We start from the raw sequence: 20,854 nt of genomic DNA on the forward strand, positions 1-20,854 counted from the left end.
TCACGTTACTTGACCCTGCTAACTCTATCAAAGCTCTCTCAGGTGAACTAGAGAGCTTCTCCAAAGCCTCGTACTTTAAAATAAACCACCATAAATCTAAGTTCATAACGTTTAATATGAACAGCGTGGAGGTAGGCGAGTTGAGAGGCCAATCTGAGTTTACTTGGGAAGAAAAAGAACTAACATATTTGGGCATTAAAATAGCGGGGTCAATACAAGCTACGGTTAGGGTAAATTTGGACTCTATTATTAGTATAATTACAAAGGATTTTTCTTTTTTTGCAAAGTTAGAACTCACAATATTTGGAAGAATATTATCAATTAAGACGTTTATACTGCCAAAAATTTTATACATTTTCAGATCCTTGCCTGTAATTCTGCCTATTCAGAGTATTTACAGGATCCAAGCTATGATTCACTCTTTTGTGTGGAACGGCAAACGGGCCAGAATATCAGCAGATGTTCTTCACAAGCATAAGTCTCACGGGGGTGCAGGTTTACCCAATGTTTATGCATACTATCTGGCTTCTTTGATTAAGCAGAGTTGGCATTGGTTCAGTGGTACTGGGCCAGGGCCCGCTTGGCTAGGCTTAGAGAGGGAGATGAGTGGAGTGGATTCGGTTAGGAAAATCTTCTTTGACTTTCTCCTTCATAATTCAGCTAGAAACTCCTCGCACCCTGTGTTTCAGTCATTGATCTTTGCCTGGAGGAAACTTATCAAACCACATAAAAATTATAGGAAAATGGAGCAGGTTCTGAAAATTCCATTATCTCTTTTGGCGCTGATAGTGGATCTAACTATGCCTGAGGTATGGAACAAATCAGGAGTTAAGAGAGTGGGAGATGTACATAATGGGAACAAATTTCTAACTTTTCAGGAGATCAGGGCTAAGTTTGGCATTCCATCCTCTGAACTGATGTCTTTTTTCATGTTAAAAGAGAGCATTACCAAAATTATAAAAGGGAAGTTTCTAGATTTTGAAACTCTTTCTTCACTGCTGTGCAATCCTAAAAATAAAAATATCTGGAGCATGCGTCATTTGTGTGGGCTTGTTATCAGGGATCTTAACAATGTAAAAAATACCTATATGAGAAAATGGGAGTCAGATTTGGGAGTGACTATCCGGGTGGAACATTGGGACAATGCCATCAGAAGCACGTATAAATCTAACATATCAATGTCTCTTCACGAATGTTACTTCAAAGTTTTGTCGAGATGGTATTATACTCCAGTTTGACTGTCGCATATTAATTCGGAGCATTCTTCTTTGTGTTGGAGAGATTGTGGTCAACAGGGGAACCTTCTTCATTTGTTTTGGAGCTGCCCGAAAATTAAGAGACTATGGTCTCAGGTGTCGCAACACATTAATCATTTATCTAGTGATTTTCGGATCACTCCAGGGATAGCACTCTTATCACTGGACATGGAAACACTCGATAGTTCAGTTAGGTATGTCATTATACATGTCCTCCTGGTGGTTAAGGTGACTCTAGCTTATTGGTGGAAAAAAACTGATGTTCCCAAATTCTCGGATATCCTTGATAGGATAAGACAGCATAGTGACTTAGAGTGGAGATTCGCGGTGGCTAACAACAATATTCATAAATATACCAAAAAGTGGAAAATTTGGAATAATAAGTTTCACATTGAGCAGGTGTGTTGAGGTGCGTTGTGTTCGGTATCTCTCCATTGAGCTCCTTGCAATAGGTATGGCAAGTCTTTGCTGTGTACCTAAATTTTATGTTGAATTTTATTGTATTTTTTTTCTCTTTATGTATTAAGTTTATTATTATCATTTTTCAGAAATTGTACAAGGGTTCTCTATTTTTACTGTTTCCCTTGTGTATCCCATACCTTCCCTTTCCTCCTTTCCTATGACCATTCCTATCCCTGTTTAAATGTAAAATTCAATAAAAACACTTAAAACACAATGATGAATAAATTTATGCTCAGCTTTCCTCATCCATTCTTTTGCTACCTTCACTGCAACCAGAGCTAACCAATCTTCTCTTTTTCCAATTCTCTATTTTGATACTGGAGTCAGAGGCCCATGATTGGCCACTCCCAAACATGACTGCACTGATGCAATCAGTGGCCTGTAATTAGCATGATGCGGAGGGAAAATAAGACAGGTGAGGAAAAGAAAGTGTAAAGGTCAATTTTTATCCCCTTCCCTCCCTCATTGCCATAGAGTCTGTTTATTTTCTGAGTGAATTTATTCATATAGAATTGATTTTGGGCAGAATGATATTCTAATGATTCTGCCCAAATTAAATTTTTATAGACTTGCTCAACTCTACTACCATTAACTTATTTTTTTCTGAATATTCTTTTTACTTATCTGGATCTGAATTTAAGTACACATACTGTATATACATGGTGTAAGTCTGACATCCACATGCTTCATTTTGTTTCAATATATTTTTATTAATTTTTCCAAAAAGAGAAGAAAACAATTTTTAACAACAAGCTGTGCATGTGGTATATCACTTCTATCTTGTAGGTATATCTTCTTTCAATATTTAACTATACTTAAGACTTTTTATTTATTGTAATGGGATAGTTGGGCAAGGGAAGGACAAGGAGGGGAGATTAAAAGAGCAAAGGAATGGGTATATCCAAATTTAGGATAAAAACAAGAGTAAATGCTTTATAGTCCATTTTCTCAATAAACAAACACACAAAAAAATCTATCTGTTTAACCCCTTTCCGACATCCAGTGTAATAGTGCGCCAATGTCAGACTCACCCCGTTTGATGTAGGCTCCGGCGGTGAGCTCACATTTTTTCTGGTACATGTCAGCAGTTTTCAACAGCTCACATGTGACCAAAACAGTCGTGAGTGGAATCGCAATCCACCCATGGCTATTAACCTGCTAAATACTGCTGTCAAATGCTGGCAACGGCATTCAACTCACGCTTCCGGCCATCGGGTCGGAAATCTGCCCACCAGTGACCCCGTCATGTGAACGTGGTTCACCGGTTCATTGTCCTGACAACCAGAAGTCTTCTGGAGACCTCTATGGTTGTCACTGCCGGATTGCTGTGAGGGTCACCCAGTGGTCGGCGCACATAGCAAGTAATTCTGCTACATAGCAACGATCTGATCATCGCCTCTATGCAGTAGAGCCAATTGGGTTGTGGCAGCTTCTAGTCTCCAATATAGACTATTGAAGCATGCCAAAAGTTAAAAAAAATGTTTTTAAAAATATAAAAAAAATAAAAGTTCAATTCACCCTCCCTTTGCTCCATTCAAAATAAAACAATAAAAAGACAAACATACACATATTTGGTATTGTTGCATTCAGAATAGCCCAATCTAACAATAAAAAAAGCATTAACCTGATTGCTAAACGGCGTAGCGAGAAAAAAGTCAAAACGCCAGAATTAAGTTTTTTTGGTTGCCTTGACATTGCATTAAAATGCAATAACGGCCGATCTAAAGATTGTTTCTGCACCAAAATGGTATCATTACAAAACATCAGCTCGGTGTGCAAAAAAATAAGCCCTCATCTGACCCGAGATCACAAAAATGGAGATACCACGGGTATCGGAAAATGGAGCAATTGATCTTTTTTTTAACAAAGTTTGGCATTTTTTTTTCACCAGTTAGATAAAAAAGTACCTAGACATGTTTGGTGTCTATGAACTCATAATGACCTGGGGAATCATAATGGCAGGTCAGTTTTAGCATTTAGTAAACCTAGTAAAAAAACAAAACAAAAAAAGACTGTGGGATTGCACTTTTTTTGCAATTTCACCACGCTTTGAATTTTTTTCCCATTTCTCATAACATGATATGTTAAAACAAATGGTGGCGTTGAAAATTACATCTCATCCCACAAAAAACAAGCCCTCTAGTAGCCATATTGACGGAAAAATAAAAAAGTTATGGCTCTGGGAAAAAGGGTAGCAAAAAACAAAAACACAAAACCAAAAATACCTCTGGTCATGAAAGGGATAATGCTTTGCTGTTACACTAATATCACAGGCTGAGAAGTGGGTACAGGGCGTCTACACAAATATTAGTACATATTTGCGGATTCAATATCAAATCTGGTACCTGAAATGCATTCCATGATTTAATGCAAGTAAACTTGCAAAGGTAATAGAAATTCCAACACTCTTGACCCTAAAGCTATAAAATCACATACTATGATGGATGAAAAATCTAATGCATTTTATGTCTTTAAATCACATCACTCGGATGAAAGAGTTAACCATGAGAAGACAGCAAGCTCTTTAAAAGGAGTCATACAAAGAAAGTATATCTATAAACAGATTGCCATTAGTACTCCCTTTAGAATGAACAGATTGTTCATCTTTACAAAGTTGGGATATTATGATCACAGCTGTCCAACAGTAAGCTATACAGAAATCAAATAGTAAATCTCTCAACATCAAATTTTGCAGCAGATAAACTGAGCAGGAATGGGCTAGATTTACCATAGCTTCCCTCCAAAGAAAACAATGTATTTCTTATTTACAGTTTAAATGTTCCCAGTATAAAGTTATATGTAATTGGTTACCAAATATTGATTTATTACTTTTTAAAATAAGAAAAGTCAAGCTAGCCAAAAATAAATTTTGAGCTCCAAATCTCTCATCCCAAACATAGCAAATTTTTAATGTTTAATAAAAAGATGCATTTTTTAAGCAGTAATTTTAGCTATTTTATTTTTTAATATGTGCCACACTTCACATTCAGATCAATGTATTCCTGTATACCCCAGCTGAGCTTATTGGCAAAATGTTGTAGTTCAGAGCAAAATGTACAGCATGTCAGTTCTAAAATACTAAAGAATTCCACAACACAGCAATGTTTGACTGGTGCAGTTATAGTCTTCTTGTAGAATGCTGTATTAACTGTATATTAAATATAAAGGATTTTTTTTTTATTTTCAAAAGATTGCACTTTGATTCATCTATCCACAAAACAACCAAAAGGCTGGTGAGTCATTTTAGAGGACACGTTTGAAAATCTAAGACAAGACACTGAGAAACATATTGGTAAAATTTGGCTACCAGTTGTTTCCACCTTGCAAGCCTTCCATAAATACCCATCTCCCATTTAAGCTTTGTCTAGGTTCTTACTTTTACTTCCTCAATGAGATGTCAATGAGCTCTTGGAAAATTTTAAGCAGACTGATCACTGCTGTAAATATTACTTTGTGGTCCATATTTTCTGCATTTTGAAACCATGAGCTTTGGGATGTAGGCTCCTATGAAATATGGACTTGGAAATACAAATGTGTGAAACCAGCCTTTAAGGGGTTGTCCTGCCAAACAGAGTGACTGCAGACTTATGAATTTCCCCCAGCACACGCACAGTACGTTGCGAAGATTTCCTGGTTTCTGAGCTTGGACTGGAAGGTTTATATGGGTTATACTGTATATACTAACAGCCAGAGCCCGACAAGTGTATGGCTCTGGCGAGGAGCATGTATGAGGCATACATATCCTCCGGTCCCAGCTCAGAAACCAGTGTATCCCCGCAGTGCACAGTGCGAGTGCTAAGGGGATTCATAAGTCTACTGTCACACAGACCAATTTGGACAGGACAGCCCTATAAATCTGATATTTAATTTCTGAAGGGATGGCCTCCTGTGTCTAATTTAATTAAGTATAGTTTAAATTCAGATAGATTGACAGTGTAACTAAGTTATTTCTTTTTGTATTCAATTTGTAAGTATAGACAAACTGGTTTCAAAGCAATTGATATTGTTGGGGATATAATTATTGTATATGAAAATGTATGTGTATCTCCTCTGTACTGCTATCTTACAGTCTAACATCTCCAACATTTCAGATTACACAACATGATATTTCAAGAAAAGGAATATCTCTTGGTTGCTCATAGCGTCAGGTTTCTATGGCAAGCTGATTAATGCAAAGATGGAATTTCTGGCTGCAGATTCAAAATGATGTTCATTCATTGCTTATGTATAAAAGCAGTGTTCCTTGCCATTAATTTGAGGCTATTCTGTGTTATCACTCTTCTTTTAACATAATACCTGGCTTTTCAGATTTCATCTATAACTTGCTTCTTCAGGATTGTCACATGGTAATTGTATTTCTGGATTTTATTTCCACCTTTTATGTCTTCTCTAGTTTATTTTTTAATGTCCGCAGTCCCAGTATAGTTCTTATACTTTGCTGTGACTCCTGCACCTGCTCTCTATGTACTTGCCTTTAATTTGTGGCTTTTGGGACCTGAAACCTTGTAATCTTACTTAGACCATATTCCCTCACAGGGTAAGCAGTAAAATCTTATTGCTTTTTAAGGATCCATGCTTCTGGTGACTATGTTTATAAATGATCAAAGTGGATTTACCCACAAGAATACAAAGCAAAGAATTTTGGACATTTAAATTGATGTACTAAATTGCGTTCAGTTATATTGTATTCCTACTTTTCTTGTTTGATAATTTAAATAAAGAAGACACAACCACACCTTAAAATCTTGGTAATTTATGCTCATAATACATGGACCACTGGTTGATTGGTGCTTTTTCTTACCTTGGCAATATATTCATGAAGTTGGATGAAAGCATCAATCTGCTGGTTTGATTTTTCCTCTATATTGAAAAATGCTTCTGAATAGATGTGTGATGTCTGAAATCAAATAAATACTATTACAATTTATGTTTACTACCACCGATCATTAATTTAGAACTGCACAACCTTTATGTAATAATTGTATATTTAATGTGCTAACACCTTGAGATCTTCACCTTGAAAGCGAAGACAGTGCTATAAAATATACAAGTTCTGGATGGCAATACAAATTAATTTGAGCCATATGTTGCAATCATTAAAATGTACATCATAATCATTACATTCTATAGAATCTATGATCACATGCAATCGATCAAAGGTTTTGTTCTTTCACATAAAATTAGTGTGAAATTGCAATCCATCATATTACAGCAGAGGGAAATGCCAGATGAGTATGTGATTGATGCTGACAGACCCCGAGATGGAGAAAATCAGACTGTGATCCTAATGAGGAAGCAGCTTGTGACAGAAAGGAAAAATCTATTTATGTTTATTGCTAATTACTTTTTCTTAAAGATGTATTGACCTTCCCTAGCAATATGGACAATCAACTGCTTAAAAGATATCTGGTATATATTTTGCGGGTGCTTTTAATGTGTTTGTCAAAAATTTCATAAGTTTTTACATACAATTTTTTTTTTTTTAAGTTAATAACATCCATTTAAGCATGTCCTATTATAGGGGCTTCTCTTGGCATCTCAATGCCAGACATTGCTTCTCAGCACGGCACAAGATTGCGAATTATATCATATGTTTACATCCTTAAAATGTTATCCACTTTCTGTACATTATTATAATTATCCTATTTATCTGCATTTTTTGGCAGCATGCATTAGCAAAGTATCATTACAAGGCTCCAATGAGTTTGGAAGAAACATAATACAAACGGTAGGGCACCTGTTCATGTAATACCTATTCAAACTTTTTAATTTTATTATGTGATACACAAATTAAATTCAGAGAAATCTATATTCAGTACAGAAGTTAGAATAGTAGCAGACTGCCAAAGGTGATAGTGCCTATGATTAAAATATTTAATCAACCTGTACACTGAAAGCATAATAAGAGAAGATTGCAAAAAATGTAAGACAGATCGAAACATAATTTGTTGCTAAATTAGGTCGAATTCAGACATTCATGAATAGTGTTGAGCGATACCGTCCGATACTTGAAAGTTTCGGTATCGGAAAGTATCGGCCGATACCGGCAAAGTATCGGATCTAATCCGATACCGATACCCGATACCAATACAAGTCAATGGGACTCAAGTATCGGACGGTAACCCTGATGGTTCCCAGGGTCTGAAGGAGAGGAAACTCTCCTTCAGGCCCTGGGAACCATATTAATGTGTAAAATAAAGAGTTAAAATAAAAAATATTGCTATACTCACCTCTCCGACGCAGCCTGGACCTCACCGAGGGAACCGGCAGCGTTCTTTGCTTAAAATGCGCGCTTTTCCTTCCTTCCGTGACGTCACGGCTTCTGATTGGTCACGTGCCGCCCATGTGGCCGCGACGCGACCAATCACAGCAAGCCGTGACGTAATTTTCAGGTCCTTCTAGGCATTCAGTATTTTAAAATTACGTTCCGGCTTGCTGTGACGTGACGTAATTTCAGGTCCTGATGCCTATTTCTACATTCAGGACCTGAAATTACTTCACGGCTTGCTGTGATTGGTCGCGTCGCGGTCACATGGGCGGCACGCAACCAATCACAAGCCGTGACGTAATTTTAAAAATGCGCGCGTCTCCTGCCTCCCGTGACGTCACGGCTTGTGATTGGTCGCGTCGCCCATGTGACCGCGACGCGACCAATCACAAAGCCGGAACGTAATTTTAAAATACTGAATGCCTAGAAGGACCTGAAAATTACGTCACGGCTTGCTGTGATTGGTCGCATCGCGGCCACATGGGCGGCACGCGACCAATCAGAAGCCGTGACGTTACGGAAGGAAGGAAAAGCACGCATTTTAAGCAAAGAATGCTGCCGGTTCCCTCGGTGAGGTCCAGGCTGCGTCGGAGAGGTGAGTATAGCAATATTTTTTATTTTAATTCTTTATTTTACACATTAATGTTGTTTCGATACCGATACCCGATACCACAAAAGTATCGGATCTCGGTATCGGAATTCCGATACCCGCAAGTATCGGCCGATACCCGATACTTGCGGTATCGGAATGCTCAACACTATTCATGACACACGATCCGTGTTTGGATCATGATGCATGGACTGACTGCGGGTCTCCCAACCTGATCTAAGGGCATGTTCCCACGGTCAGTAAATGCTGTGGGTTGGATGCTACGTACATCCACAGCATCCAACACAGCGAGGCAAGATGTTACAGCATAGTGGATGAGATTTCAAGATATCCCATACCCACTATGCGTGCACGGACGCCTCTGGCTTCCCTGCGGCAGTGTCTGGGTAATTTGGCAGTGGAGACTGAGAGTCTTCACTAAATAAATTGACATGCTGCAGCCTGAAAAGACACGCCACATGTCCATCTCTGCGGGTGAGCTGCGGGCATTGGTGCACGCATAGTGGACATGGGATTACTTGAAATCCCATTCACTATACTGTAACAGCTTGACGCTGCAGGTTGGATGCTGTGGATGTATGCAGTGTCCAACCCGCAGTGTTTACTGACCGTGTGCACATATCCCCAATATATCTGCAAACAGGAAATCACTTTTTTTTTCCTTCCCATAAGTTAACTTTCAATTATCTTTATTTTAAGTGAAAAAAAAGTATGCAATGAAAAATCGCATCAAAAACGCAGGTGACCTGCCAGTGATCTCAGATGCAGATTTGGTGCATATTTCACCTGCGTCAAATCCTGAATAAATACTGAGTCATTCCAGATCGTGTGTAAACACCCTAACTAAACAGTCTCATATATGCCTATGAAGTGGTCAAGTTCAGGTTAGGAGACCAGTGGCCAATCCATCCAACATGGTCCGTACATGGACTGTTGTGAATTCCGTTCTGGAGCTCCCTCCTGTGGTTGCTAATGGTATTTTTGTGAGTTCTGCCCTTGGGCTCCCTCTGGTGGTTTCGAGTGGAACTGCTGCTCCATTAGGTAGCTGTAGCAGCTGCCATCACTGATCGCATTGCCTGAGTTTGTTATTTAAACCTGCTCTGGGCTTTAGTTCATGCCAGCTGTCAATGTCTTAGGTTGGATTTTGTTCTCTCCTTGGATTTCTCATATGGCCTGTCCTTGTCAGCAAAAGATAAGTTCTGCTAGTTCTTGTTCGTCCATTTGCTTTGGACATTATTGCTTTGTAAATATGTCTCTTTTTGTCCAGCTTGTCACTATGTGATATTCAGGCTAGCTGGAAGCTCTGGGAAGCAGATTTGCCCCTCCACACCGTGAGTCGGTGTGGAGTTCATTTTTTGTAAACTCTGCGTGGATTTTTGTAGTTTTTAATACTGACCGCACAGTATCCTTTTCTCTCTGTCTATCAAGTTTAGTATTGGCCTCCTTTGCTGAAAACTGATTTCATTTCTGTGTATGTCATTTCCCTCTCCACTCACAGCCAATATTTGTGGGGGCTGTCTTTCCTTTTGGGGTTTTCTCTGAGGCAAGATAGCTTTCTGTTTCCTTCTTTAGGGGTAGTTAATTCTTAGGCTGTGAAGAGGTGTCTAGGGAGAGTCAGGAACATCCCACGGCTATTACTAGTGTTGTTGTTAGGATTAGGGATTGCGGTCAGTAGAGATACCACCTTCTCAGAGCTCGTCCCATGTTGTGTTTTAGCCACCAGGTCATATCAGTGTGGCCTCTTAACCACCAGGTCATAACAGTACAGCTGGCCCACAATGTGTTAAATGCATCTCAAAAGAGGGAAAAGAAAGTTCTGAGTCATTTTTTTTCCTTTGTAGCTTGCTTTGTCTTTTTTTTTCCCCTTAATCTCGGGGTGGTTCAGGATTTTGGTGCTGATATGGAGGTTCAGGGTCTGTCCTTGCGCGTGGATCAACTCGCTGCAAGGGTACAGAGTATCCAAGATTGTGTTGTCCAGACTCCGGTATTAGAGCCTAGAATTCCTATTCCTGATTTATTTTCTGGGGATAGATCAAAATTTTTGAATTTTAAAAATAATTGCAGATTGTTTTTTCCTCTGAGACCCCGTTCCTCTGGTGACCCCATTCAGCAGGTGAAGATTGTTATTTCTTTGCTGCGTGGCGACCCGCAGGACTGGGCATTCTCCCTTGAGCCAGGAAATCCTGCATTGCTCAATATTGACGCATTTTTTCAAGCGCTCGGATTGCTGTATGACGAGCCTAATTCTGTGGATCAGGCAGAAAAAACTTTGCTGGCTCTGTGTCAGAGTCAGGAAGCAGCAGAAGTATACTGCCAGAAATGTAGAAAGTAGTCTGTGCTCATAAAATGGAATGAGTATGCTCTGGCAGTGATTTTCAGACAGGGTCTTTCTGAAGCCCTTAAAGATGTTATGAGTCAATGTCTTTGGCCATTCAGATTGATCGGCGCCTGCGCGAGCACAAGGTTGTGCACCATATGGCAGTGTCCTCTGAGCAGAGTCCTGAGCCTATGCAATGTGATAGGATTTTGACTAGAGCAGAAAGGCAGAAATTCAGACGTCAGAATGGCCTGTGTTTTTACTGTGGTGATTCTGCTCATGCTATTTCTGATTGCCCTAAGCGTACTAAGAGGGTCCCTAGGTCTGTTACCATTAGTACTGTACAGCCTAAATTTCTTTTGTCTGTTACCCTGATTTGCTCATTGTGGTCATTTTCTGTTATGGCATTTGTGGATTCTGGCGCTGCCCTGAACTTAATGGACTTAGAATTTGCCAAGCGCTGTGGTTTTTCCTTGGAGCCTTTGCGGAGCCCTATTCCCCTAAGGGGGATTGATGCTACGCCATTGGCCAAGAATAAACCCCAGTACTGGACACAGTTGACCATGTACATGGCTCCAGCACATCAGGAAAATATTCGCTTTTTGGTGTTGCATAATTTGCATGATGTTGTTGTGCTGGGTTTTTCATGGTTACAGGTACATAATCCAATGCTGGATTGGAGATCTATGTCTGTAACTGGTTGGGGTTGTCAGGGGATACATAGTGATATTTCTTTGATGTCCATTTCCTCGTCCCCTTCTTCTGATGTTCCTGAGTTTTTGTCGGATTTCCAGGATATATTTGATGAGCCCAAGTCCAGTTCCCTGCTTCCTCATAGGGACTGCGATTGTGCCATTAATTTGATTCCTGGCTGTAAGTTCCCTAAGGGCCGACTTTTCAATCTGTCTGTGCCAGAGCATGCCGCTATGCGGAGTTATGTAAAGGAGTCCTTGGAGAAGGGGCATATTCACCCGTCTTCGTCACCATTGGGAGCGGGATTTTTTTTTGTTGCCAAGAAGGATGGCTCCTTGAGACCCTGTATAGATTATCGCCTTCTCAATAAGATCACGGTCAAATTCCAGTACCCTTTACCTTTGCTTTCTGATTTGTTTGCTCAGATTAAGGGTGCCAGTTGGTTTACTAAAATCGACCTTCGAGGGGCGTATAATCTCGTGCGTATTAAACAAGGTGATTAATGGAAAACAGCATTTAATACGCCCGAAGGCCATTTTGAATATCTTGTGATGCCATTCGGGCTCTCTAATGCTCCATCGGTATTTCAGTCCTTTATGCATGATATCTTCCGGAATTATCTGGATAAATTCAAGATTGTGTATTTGGATGATATTTTGGTTTTTTCCGATGATTGGGAGTCTCATGTGAAGCAGGTTAGGATGGTATTTCAGGTCCTTCGTGCTAATGCGTTGTTTGTGAAAGGGTCTAAGTGCCTCTTTGGGGTTCAGAAAGTTTCTTTTTTGGGTTTCATTTTTTCTCCCTCGGCTATTGAAATGGACCCTGTTAAAGTCCAGGCCATTCATGATTGGACTCAACCCACATCTGTAAAGAGCCTTCAAAAATTTTTGGGCTTTGCTAATTTTTATCGCCGCTTTATTGCTAATTTTTCTAGTGTGGTGAAGCCTCTGACCGATTTGACGAAGAAAGGCGCTGATGTGATGAATTGGTCCTCTGCGGCTGTTGAGGCCTTTCAGGAGCTTAAACACCGTTTTACTTCTGCCCCTGTGTTGCGTCAGCCAGATGTTTCTCTCCCTTTTCAGGTTGAGGTTGATGCTTCTGAGATTGGGGCACGGGCAGTTTTGTCTCAGAGAAATTCTGATGGCTCTTTGATGAAACCATGTGCTTTCTTCTCCAGAAAGTTTTCGCCTGCTGAGCTTAATTATGATGTCGGCAATCGGGAGTTGTTGGCTATGAAGTGGGCATTTGAGGAGTGGCGACATTGGCTTGAGGGAGCCAAGCATCGCGTGGTGGTCTTGATTGATCATAAAAATTTGATTTACCTCGAGTCTGCTAAGCGGTTGAATCCTAGACAAGCTCGGTGGTCTCTGTTTTTCTCCCGTTTTGATTTTGTGGTCTCGTATATTCCGGGATCTAAGAATGTGAAGGCTGATGCCCTTTCTAGGAGTTTTTTGCCTGATTCTCCGGGAGTTCTTGAGCCGGCTGGGATTCTCAAGGAGGGGGTGATTCTTTCTGCCATCTCCCCTGATTTGCGGCGGGTACTTCAGGAGTTTCAGGCTGATAAACCTGACCGCTGTCCAGTGGGGAACTGTTTGTTCCTGATAGATGGACTAGCAGGGTAATTTCTGAGGTTCATTGTTCGGTGTTGGCTGGTCACCCTGGGATTTTCGGTACCAGAGATTTGGTGGCTAGGTCCTTTTGGTGGCCTTCCTTGTCGCGGGATGTGCGTTCGTTTGTGCAGTCCTGTGGGACCTGTGCTCGGGCTAAGCCTTGCTGTTCCCGTGCCAGTGGGTTGCTTTTGCCTTTGCCTATTCCTGAGAGGCCCTGGACGCATATTTCCATGGATTTTATTTCTGATCTTCCTGTTTCTCAGAAGATGTCTGTCATCTGGGTGGTTTGTGACCGGTTTTCTAAGATGGTCCATTTGGTACCGTTGCCTAAGTTGCCTTCCTCCTCTGATTTGGTTCAATTATTTTTTCAGCATGTGGTCCGTTTGCATGGTATTCCGGAGAATATTGTGTCTGACAGAGGTTCCCAGTTTGTTTCTAGGTTTTGGCGGTCCTTTTGTGCTAAAATGGGCATTGATTTGTCTTTTTCTTCAGCATTCCATCCTCAGACAAATGGCCAAACGGAGCGAACCAATCAGACCTTGGAAACCTATTTGAGATGCTTTGTGTCTGCTGATCAGGATGATTGGGTGACCTTTTTGCCGTTGGCCGAGTTTGCCCTTAATAATCGGGCTAGTTCTGCTACCTTGGTTTTGCCTTTTTTTTTGTAACTTCGGTTTTCATCCTCGTTTTTCTTCAGGGCAGCTTGAGCCTTCTGACTGTCCTGGTGTGGATTCTGTGGTGGACAGGTTGCAGCAAATGTGGACTCATGTGGTGGACAATTTGACGTTGTCTCAGGAAAAGGCTCAACGTTTTGCTAACCGTTGTCGGTGTGTTGGTCCCCGGCTTCGTGTGGGGGATTTGGTCTGGTTGTCTTCTCGTCATGTTCCTATGAATGTTTCTTCCCCTAAGTTCAAGCCTTGCTTTATTGGGCGTTATAAGATTTCTGAAATTATCAATCCGGTGTCTTTTCATTTGGCCCTTCCAGCTTCTTTTTCCATTCATAATGTGTTCCATAGATCCTTGTTGCGGAGATATGTGGTACCTGTGGTTCCCTCCGTTGATCCTCCTGCTCCGGTGTTGGTTGAGGGGGAATTGGAATATGTGGTGGAGAAGATTTTGGATTCTCGTTTTTCGAGACGGAAGCTTCAGTATCTGGTCAAGTGGAAGGGTTATGGCCAGGAGAATAATTCTTGGGTTGTTGCCTCCGATGTTCATGCTGCCGATTTGGTTCGTGCTTTCCATTTGGCTTGTCCTGATCAGCCTGGGAGCTCTGGTGAGGGTTCGGTGACCCCTCCTCAAGGGGGGGGGGGTACTGTTGTGAATTCCGTTCTGGAGCTCCCTCCTGTGGTTGCTAATGGTATTTTTGTGAGTTCTGCCCTTGGGCTCCCTCTGGTGGTTTCGAGTGGAACTGCTGCTCCATTAGGTAGCTGTAGCAGCTGCCATCACTGATCGCATTGCCTGGGTTTGTTATTTAAACCTGCTCTGGGCTTTAGTTCATGCCAGCTGTCAATGTCTTAGGTTGGATTTTGTTCTCTCCTTGGATTTCTCATATGGCCTGTCCTTGTCAGCAAAAGATAAGTTCTGCTAGTTCTTTTTCGTCCATTTGCTTTGGACATTATTGCTTTGTAAATATGTCTCTTTTTGTCCAGCTTGTCACTATGTGATATTCAGGCTAGCTGGAAGCTCTAAGAAGCAGATTTGACCCTCCACACTGTGAGTCGGTGTGGAGTTCATTTTTTGTAAACTCTGCGTGGATTTTTGTAGTTTTTAATACTGACCGCACAGTATCCTTTTCTCTCTGTCTATCAAGTTTAGTATTTGCCTCCTTTGCTGAAAACTGATTTCATTTCTGTGTATGTCATTTCCCTCTCCACTCACAGCCAATATTTGTGGGGGCTGTCTTTCCTTTTGGGGTTTTCTCTGAGGCAAGATAGCTTTCTGTTTCCTTCTTTAGGGGTAGTTAATTCTTAGGCTGTGAAGAGGTGTCTAGGGAGAGTCAGGAACATCCCACGGCTATTACTAGTGTTGTTGTTAGGATTAGGGATTGCGGTCAGTAGAGATACCACCTTCTCAGAGCTCATCCCATGTTGCGTTTTAGCCACCAGGTCATATCGGTGTGGCCTCTTAACCACCTTGTCATAATAATTGACCATGCTTCACGGACGTCTGAAATCGCTCTTACTCTTAGATCTCATAAATTTGAAATTTATGTGAAGAAAGTGGTCTGGCAACAAACAGTTTAGTGTATTCTGCATTAAACATAGGATGATCTTTTGAAATTTGAATTTAGCAACTTTACAGAAATTTTCCAAAATTTTTTATTTATGACGAATACATTTGTGCAAATCTCAATACTGGAAAGCTTGAAATTGCTCAGAATATACACATAGGATCTAAAAAGCAGCTGACCATAAGGTGAGAGAAACAGAAAGAGTACCACAGTGGCCACAAGAGCTTATACTCTACAGGAGAGAAGACTTTGCAGAACATAAGGGCTTACCCTATACAGGAGACAGACTACGAGGATCTTGATAGCTATAAGAGCTTACACTCTACTGGAGAGAGTCTTATTCAACAACACAAGAGATGCAAAACAATTTTCTTTTACCAACTGTGCTCCACTAATCTCTTATGGCCCAGGTACTGATTCCCCTATATAAGGTATGATAATCCATAGGATGTCATAGCTGCCTGCTGCTTCAGCGGTGTTGGAAATGGTGTCAGACGAGTTTTTTTTTTAACTGCAAATTAATTCTTAAAATGTTTGAATTTATGTGAAACTGCACATTTCAGGAAATTTAACTCAAGCTACAGCGGGGAAAAGGAGTATTTGAGATACTGTTGATTTTGCAAATTTTCCAACCTACAAAGAATGGAGAGGTCTGTAATTTTTATCATAGATACTCATACTGTGAGAGACAAAATCTTTAAAAAAAAATTTGGAAAATTACATTGTATGATTTTTTCAGAATTAATTTGCATTTTATTGCATGAAATAAAACAAGGCAAACTTTTTTGGGTTGGCCATTTTTATGAATACACCTAAATATCATGGGAATGGCAACAGTTTTCTTGCATAGGGTGTCTTGCATTGAAATCTGCAATGACCCGGGTACTGTGTTCACCAGACATCAACACAATTTCTATCCGCTCCTCACGTGTTAACCTCTGCGACATTTCAATGGATGTAAGCAGAGTAACTTGTAAATAACTCATGAAAGAATAACATTATATTAAAATCAAGCACACCATTGTTTTTCTTGTTAAATTCTCAATAAGTGTGATGCGTCACGTGACCTTCTTCCCATTGGAAAAAATAAAGTTGGATCCAAAATGGCCAATTTCAAAACGGTCGCCATGGTCACCACCCATCTTGAAAAGTTTTCCCCTCCCATAAACTAATGTGCCACAAACAAGAAGTTGATATTACCAACCATTCCCATTTTATTTAGGTGTATCCATATACATGGCCCACCCTGTATATCAGTAAGAGATGCGCAGATCAGGCAAAATTTTAATTTGCCTGTTCATGCATTTGTTCCAGAAAACTTGATTCACGGAGAAATTATTTACAAATTTAATTTTCCTTTTTATGCTCTGGGGTCTCTTGAAATGCAAAAATAATCATAATATGAAAAAAATAGAAAAAAATCATTATAGTCACCTCACTGCTCAGCTCTCCAGCTGGTTATTTAGCCACCATCATCTGTCTGGTCCTCATCACATCCCTGCCACTCTGGCTGAAATCCCCCGAGATTTAAGCACTTGTGACTGGGGATCAGAAGATGCAACATGGATGGGACAGATGAAGTGTGAAGAGGCCAGAGATGTGAATGGTGAGGTGAGTTTAAGGATCTTTTAACCTTTAGAAGCCCCTTTAGGCTTCAGAGAAATGGATGCCAGTGTCTGTTTTTTTACTGGATCCTTGCAGAAGCAAATTACAAAAAATATGTATTGTGTAAAATTCGAGTAGAATTCAATTCCACTTGAATTTATTATCTCATAGTCATTAATAACCAATTTTTGAGAGTAACGTAAATAAATTCCACCTGTAATATTTGCACACAGACTAGTATTTCCGAAAACATATAGTCCAAATGTACACAGCTGCAATCGCTAAGCTATAGCAAATATCAAGCATTAATGTAACCATTCTTTACAGTTATGTTTATCTTGTGGAAACACATACTGAATCTTAATCTAACTGGAAATACACAGCAATAAAAAAATTAATTGGTATGTAGTAGAGTGATAACATTTTCAGTATGTTCCCTCAGATGAACTATTTCTCTAGAGAGAACTTGGAAAGCCATGCTCTTCAATTTATTTTCTGTTCATGTAAAACTATTGTTATGAGTTATTCATTAAAATTGAGGTTAATTTTTCCTCTCTTAATTATGCTATTTTTCAGTTATGCATAACTCTTAAACTAAAACATAATGTGCAGATAGGTCACATTTCAAATATATCCCATTTTAGGAAACCTTCAGCCCAATGGTTTGTAATTCAGTTTAAAGACAACATTAAAAAGTCAAAACACATCATTATATTCCTGCATGCCTGAAACAATATAATAAAGGAGATTCTAATACTGCAGTGCATAATAAGCAGGCTCGATTTTGTACAGTAAGCTGACAGCCAATAAATGTGAGTTAGTGATCCATAACAATATTTTTTTCTCATTCTTTATATCAGGCTACACCAGTATTCTATAAGCAAATTCAATTTCCCAGCATTTTAAATAGATATAATTACATATGAATGTCTAATTTTATCCCAGAATGCATCAATACAGGGAATAGATCTTCATTTGCATTATAAAATTAAAAGAAATAAAAATATAATATTTCCTTCATTTTATCTATTTAAAATTAGAGTTTTCTCTGCATTTATTTCTAGTAATTGCATATAATACTAAAGACAGTAATTGCATTATATGTATTGGGGCTGAAATTAGCAATGTTTTATATAAGTTCTATGAACTGAATTTAAATAGATTAAACAAAATTATTACTATTATTCATTGAAGAATGCCTTATTCGTATAAAAAGGTTTTTTATTATATATGTTTTATGTAAAGCTGTTCGGCATTAAACTAATATTAAGAATATTCCTTAATTACAGTTGAAACCAGAAGTTTATATACACTATATAAAAAGACACATATGTATGTTTTCTCAATATCTGACATCAAATCAGAATAAACCTTTCCTGTTTTAGGTCAATTAGCTTTAACAATCTATTTATATACACCGTGTTCCAAATTATTATGTAAATTGGACTTATTAAGTGTCATAAAGATTTAATTGTTTTGTTTATCAAATAAACTTGTGGATGGTATTGTGTCTTAGGGCTCAATGGATCACTGAAATCAATCAGGTGATTCTAGCTAAAGGAAAAGTACTTAAAAATGATGTTCCACATTATTAAGCAGGCCACAGGTTTCAAGTAACATGGGAAAGAAAAAGGATCTCTCTGCTGCTGAAAAGCATCAAATAGTGTAATGCCTTGGTCAAGGGATGAAAACATTAGATATTTCCCAAAAACTTAAGCGTGATCATTGTACTGTTAAGGGATTTGTGGCTGTATCTGAGCACAGAAGTGTTTGTGCTGATAAAGGCACAATGAGGAAGGTTTCTGCCAGGCAAGTTCATCGGATTAAGAGAGCAGCTGCTAAAAAGCCATTACAAACCAGCAAACAGATATTTGAAGCTGCTGGTACCTCTGGAGTCCCTCGAACATCAAAGGATTGCTTTGGTTCATAAACCTACTATTCAGCCACCCCTAAACAGTGTTCACAAGCAGAAACGTTTGCAGTGGGCCTAGACATACATGAAAACTAATTTTCAAACTGTCCTGTTTACTGAAGAGTGTTGAGCAACCCTGGATGGTCCAGATGGATGGAGTAGTGGATGGTTGGTGCATGGCCACCATGTCCCGACAAGGCTGTGATGTCAGCAAGGAGGTGGAGGAGTCCTATTTTGTGACGGAGTCATGGGGAAACAGCAGGTAGGGCCCTTTAAAGTTCCTGAAGGAACTGGACGAAGCTTTCCTGAGCGAAACGTGCATCGGGTGTCGTGGGTCTCTGGCTGGTGGTCTATACTGGGTAAATATGTTCCCTTTACTTGCTTTTTTCTAATGTTGTTATTATATCCTCTGATGCTTCGGCTTACAATGATTCTGAACCCTTAAAAATGTTACCATTTGTTGATACTTATACTTATTCCTAGCTGGTACTTGGCACTTTATTTGTATATAAACTATTATTTTATCATATATATGCACTGGCTTTGGGTTCATTGTCATTGACGGCTGTGGGATCAGGTGTATTATTAATGTTTTATATATAAGTCCTTTGAATATGTGATTACTTTGCTGTCATTATGATGATGCTGATATTGTGAAGGTTACTCCATATTGACTGTTACCACTTTTTCCAGCCATACCTTGTGGTTTTTCTGTATTTTTTGGTTCCCCTTGGTTATATATGGTATTTATTTGATTGATTTTATTGGTGTTATAATAAAATTTATATATTTTATTACTTTTTTGCTTAGTGCTTTTTCTTTGGTGTATTTGTTCCTGAAGGTGTGAAAATCACCTCTGCAAAGTGTATAGAGTTTCTGACTGACAACTTTCTTCCACGGTATAAAAAGCAGAAACGTGCCTTCAGGAGCAAATTCATCTTCATGCATGACAATGCACCATGTCATGCTGCAAAGAATACCTCTGAGTCATTGGCTGCTATGGGCATAAAAGGAGATATACTCGTGGTGTGAGAACCTTGGAGTATCATCAAGCAAAAGATCTATGATGGTGGGAGGCAGTTCACATCAAAACAGCAGCTCTTGGAGGCTATTCTGACTTCATGCAAAGAAATACAAGCAGAAACTCTCCAAAAACGCACAAGTTCAATGGATGCAAGAAATGTGAAGTTGATATCAAAGAAGGGTTCCTATGTTAACATGTAACTTGGCCTGTTCAGATGTTTTGGAGATAAATAGCTTTTTAGTTCAGTGAATGTGACCTTCTAATGCTGCAAATTCCACAAATGAGCATTTTCAGTTCTTTAAAACATATCAAATGTTTAGAAATTCTACTGTGCCTAATAATTTGGAACAGTGCATTTTGAGGTTTTATTTATTTTGGAGATTATACTGTTATCATTGGGAGGTTTTTTTCATTAAAATGATATGTATACTCTAACGGGTGATGACTTTTATTAGACTGACTGTCATTTGCACCGACCATTTAGGAAAATCTGAGAAAAATATAATTTGCATAATAATTTGGAATATGGTGTAATTGCCTTATAATGTTTTCATTTCCTGTTCTGTCCAGATGTCACCATATCCCAGGCACCCTGTGTCTATGTGTGCTAGGCAACGCCGGGTGCTCATATCCCGTGTGTCATGTCACATGGCGCGGGTGCTAGGACTTCTGGGTATTTCAAGTGGCGCATGCGCCGTTCATGCTGCGGTCATCATTATCGGTATTAATTCATTAGTATATATAAACTCACCGTTTCTACAGGACACCACCACCTGATGAAGGAATCAGTTCCGAAATGCGCGTCGGGGTGTGATCGTGTCTGTGATCCCACCGGACCTTAAAGGTATATTGCCCCCAACTCTTTTT

At 39.5% G+C, this 20,854-nt stretch overlaps 1 protein-coding gene across 1 annotated transcript in view; it reads right to left on the reverse strand.

The window, feature by feature from the left end:
* NAALADL2 (N-acetylated alpha-linked acidic dipeptidase like 2) overlaps positions 1-20,854 on the reverse strand; it is a 1,269,517-nt gene that overhangs the window by 217,709 nt on the left and 1,030,954 nt on the right. The window contains exon 11 of the mRNA XM_077290507.1: positions 6,520-6,615. Within this exon, the coding sequence (XP_077146622.1) occupies positions 6,520-6,615 (96 nt within the window). The remainder of the gene's footprint in view (positions 1-6,519; positions 6,616-20,854) is intronic.

Source organism: Ranitomeya variabilis, chromosome 2, assembly GCF_051348905.1.
Source record: "Ranitomeya variabilis isolate aRanVar5 chromosome 2, aRanVar5.hap1, whole genome shotgun sequence".
In the NCBI taxonomy this organism is placed as follows: domain Eukaryota; kingdom Metazoa; phylum Chordata; class Amphibia; order Anura; family Dendrobatidae; genus Ranitomeya; species Ranitomeya variabilis.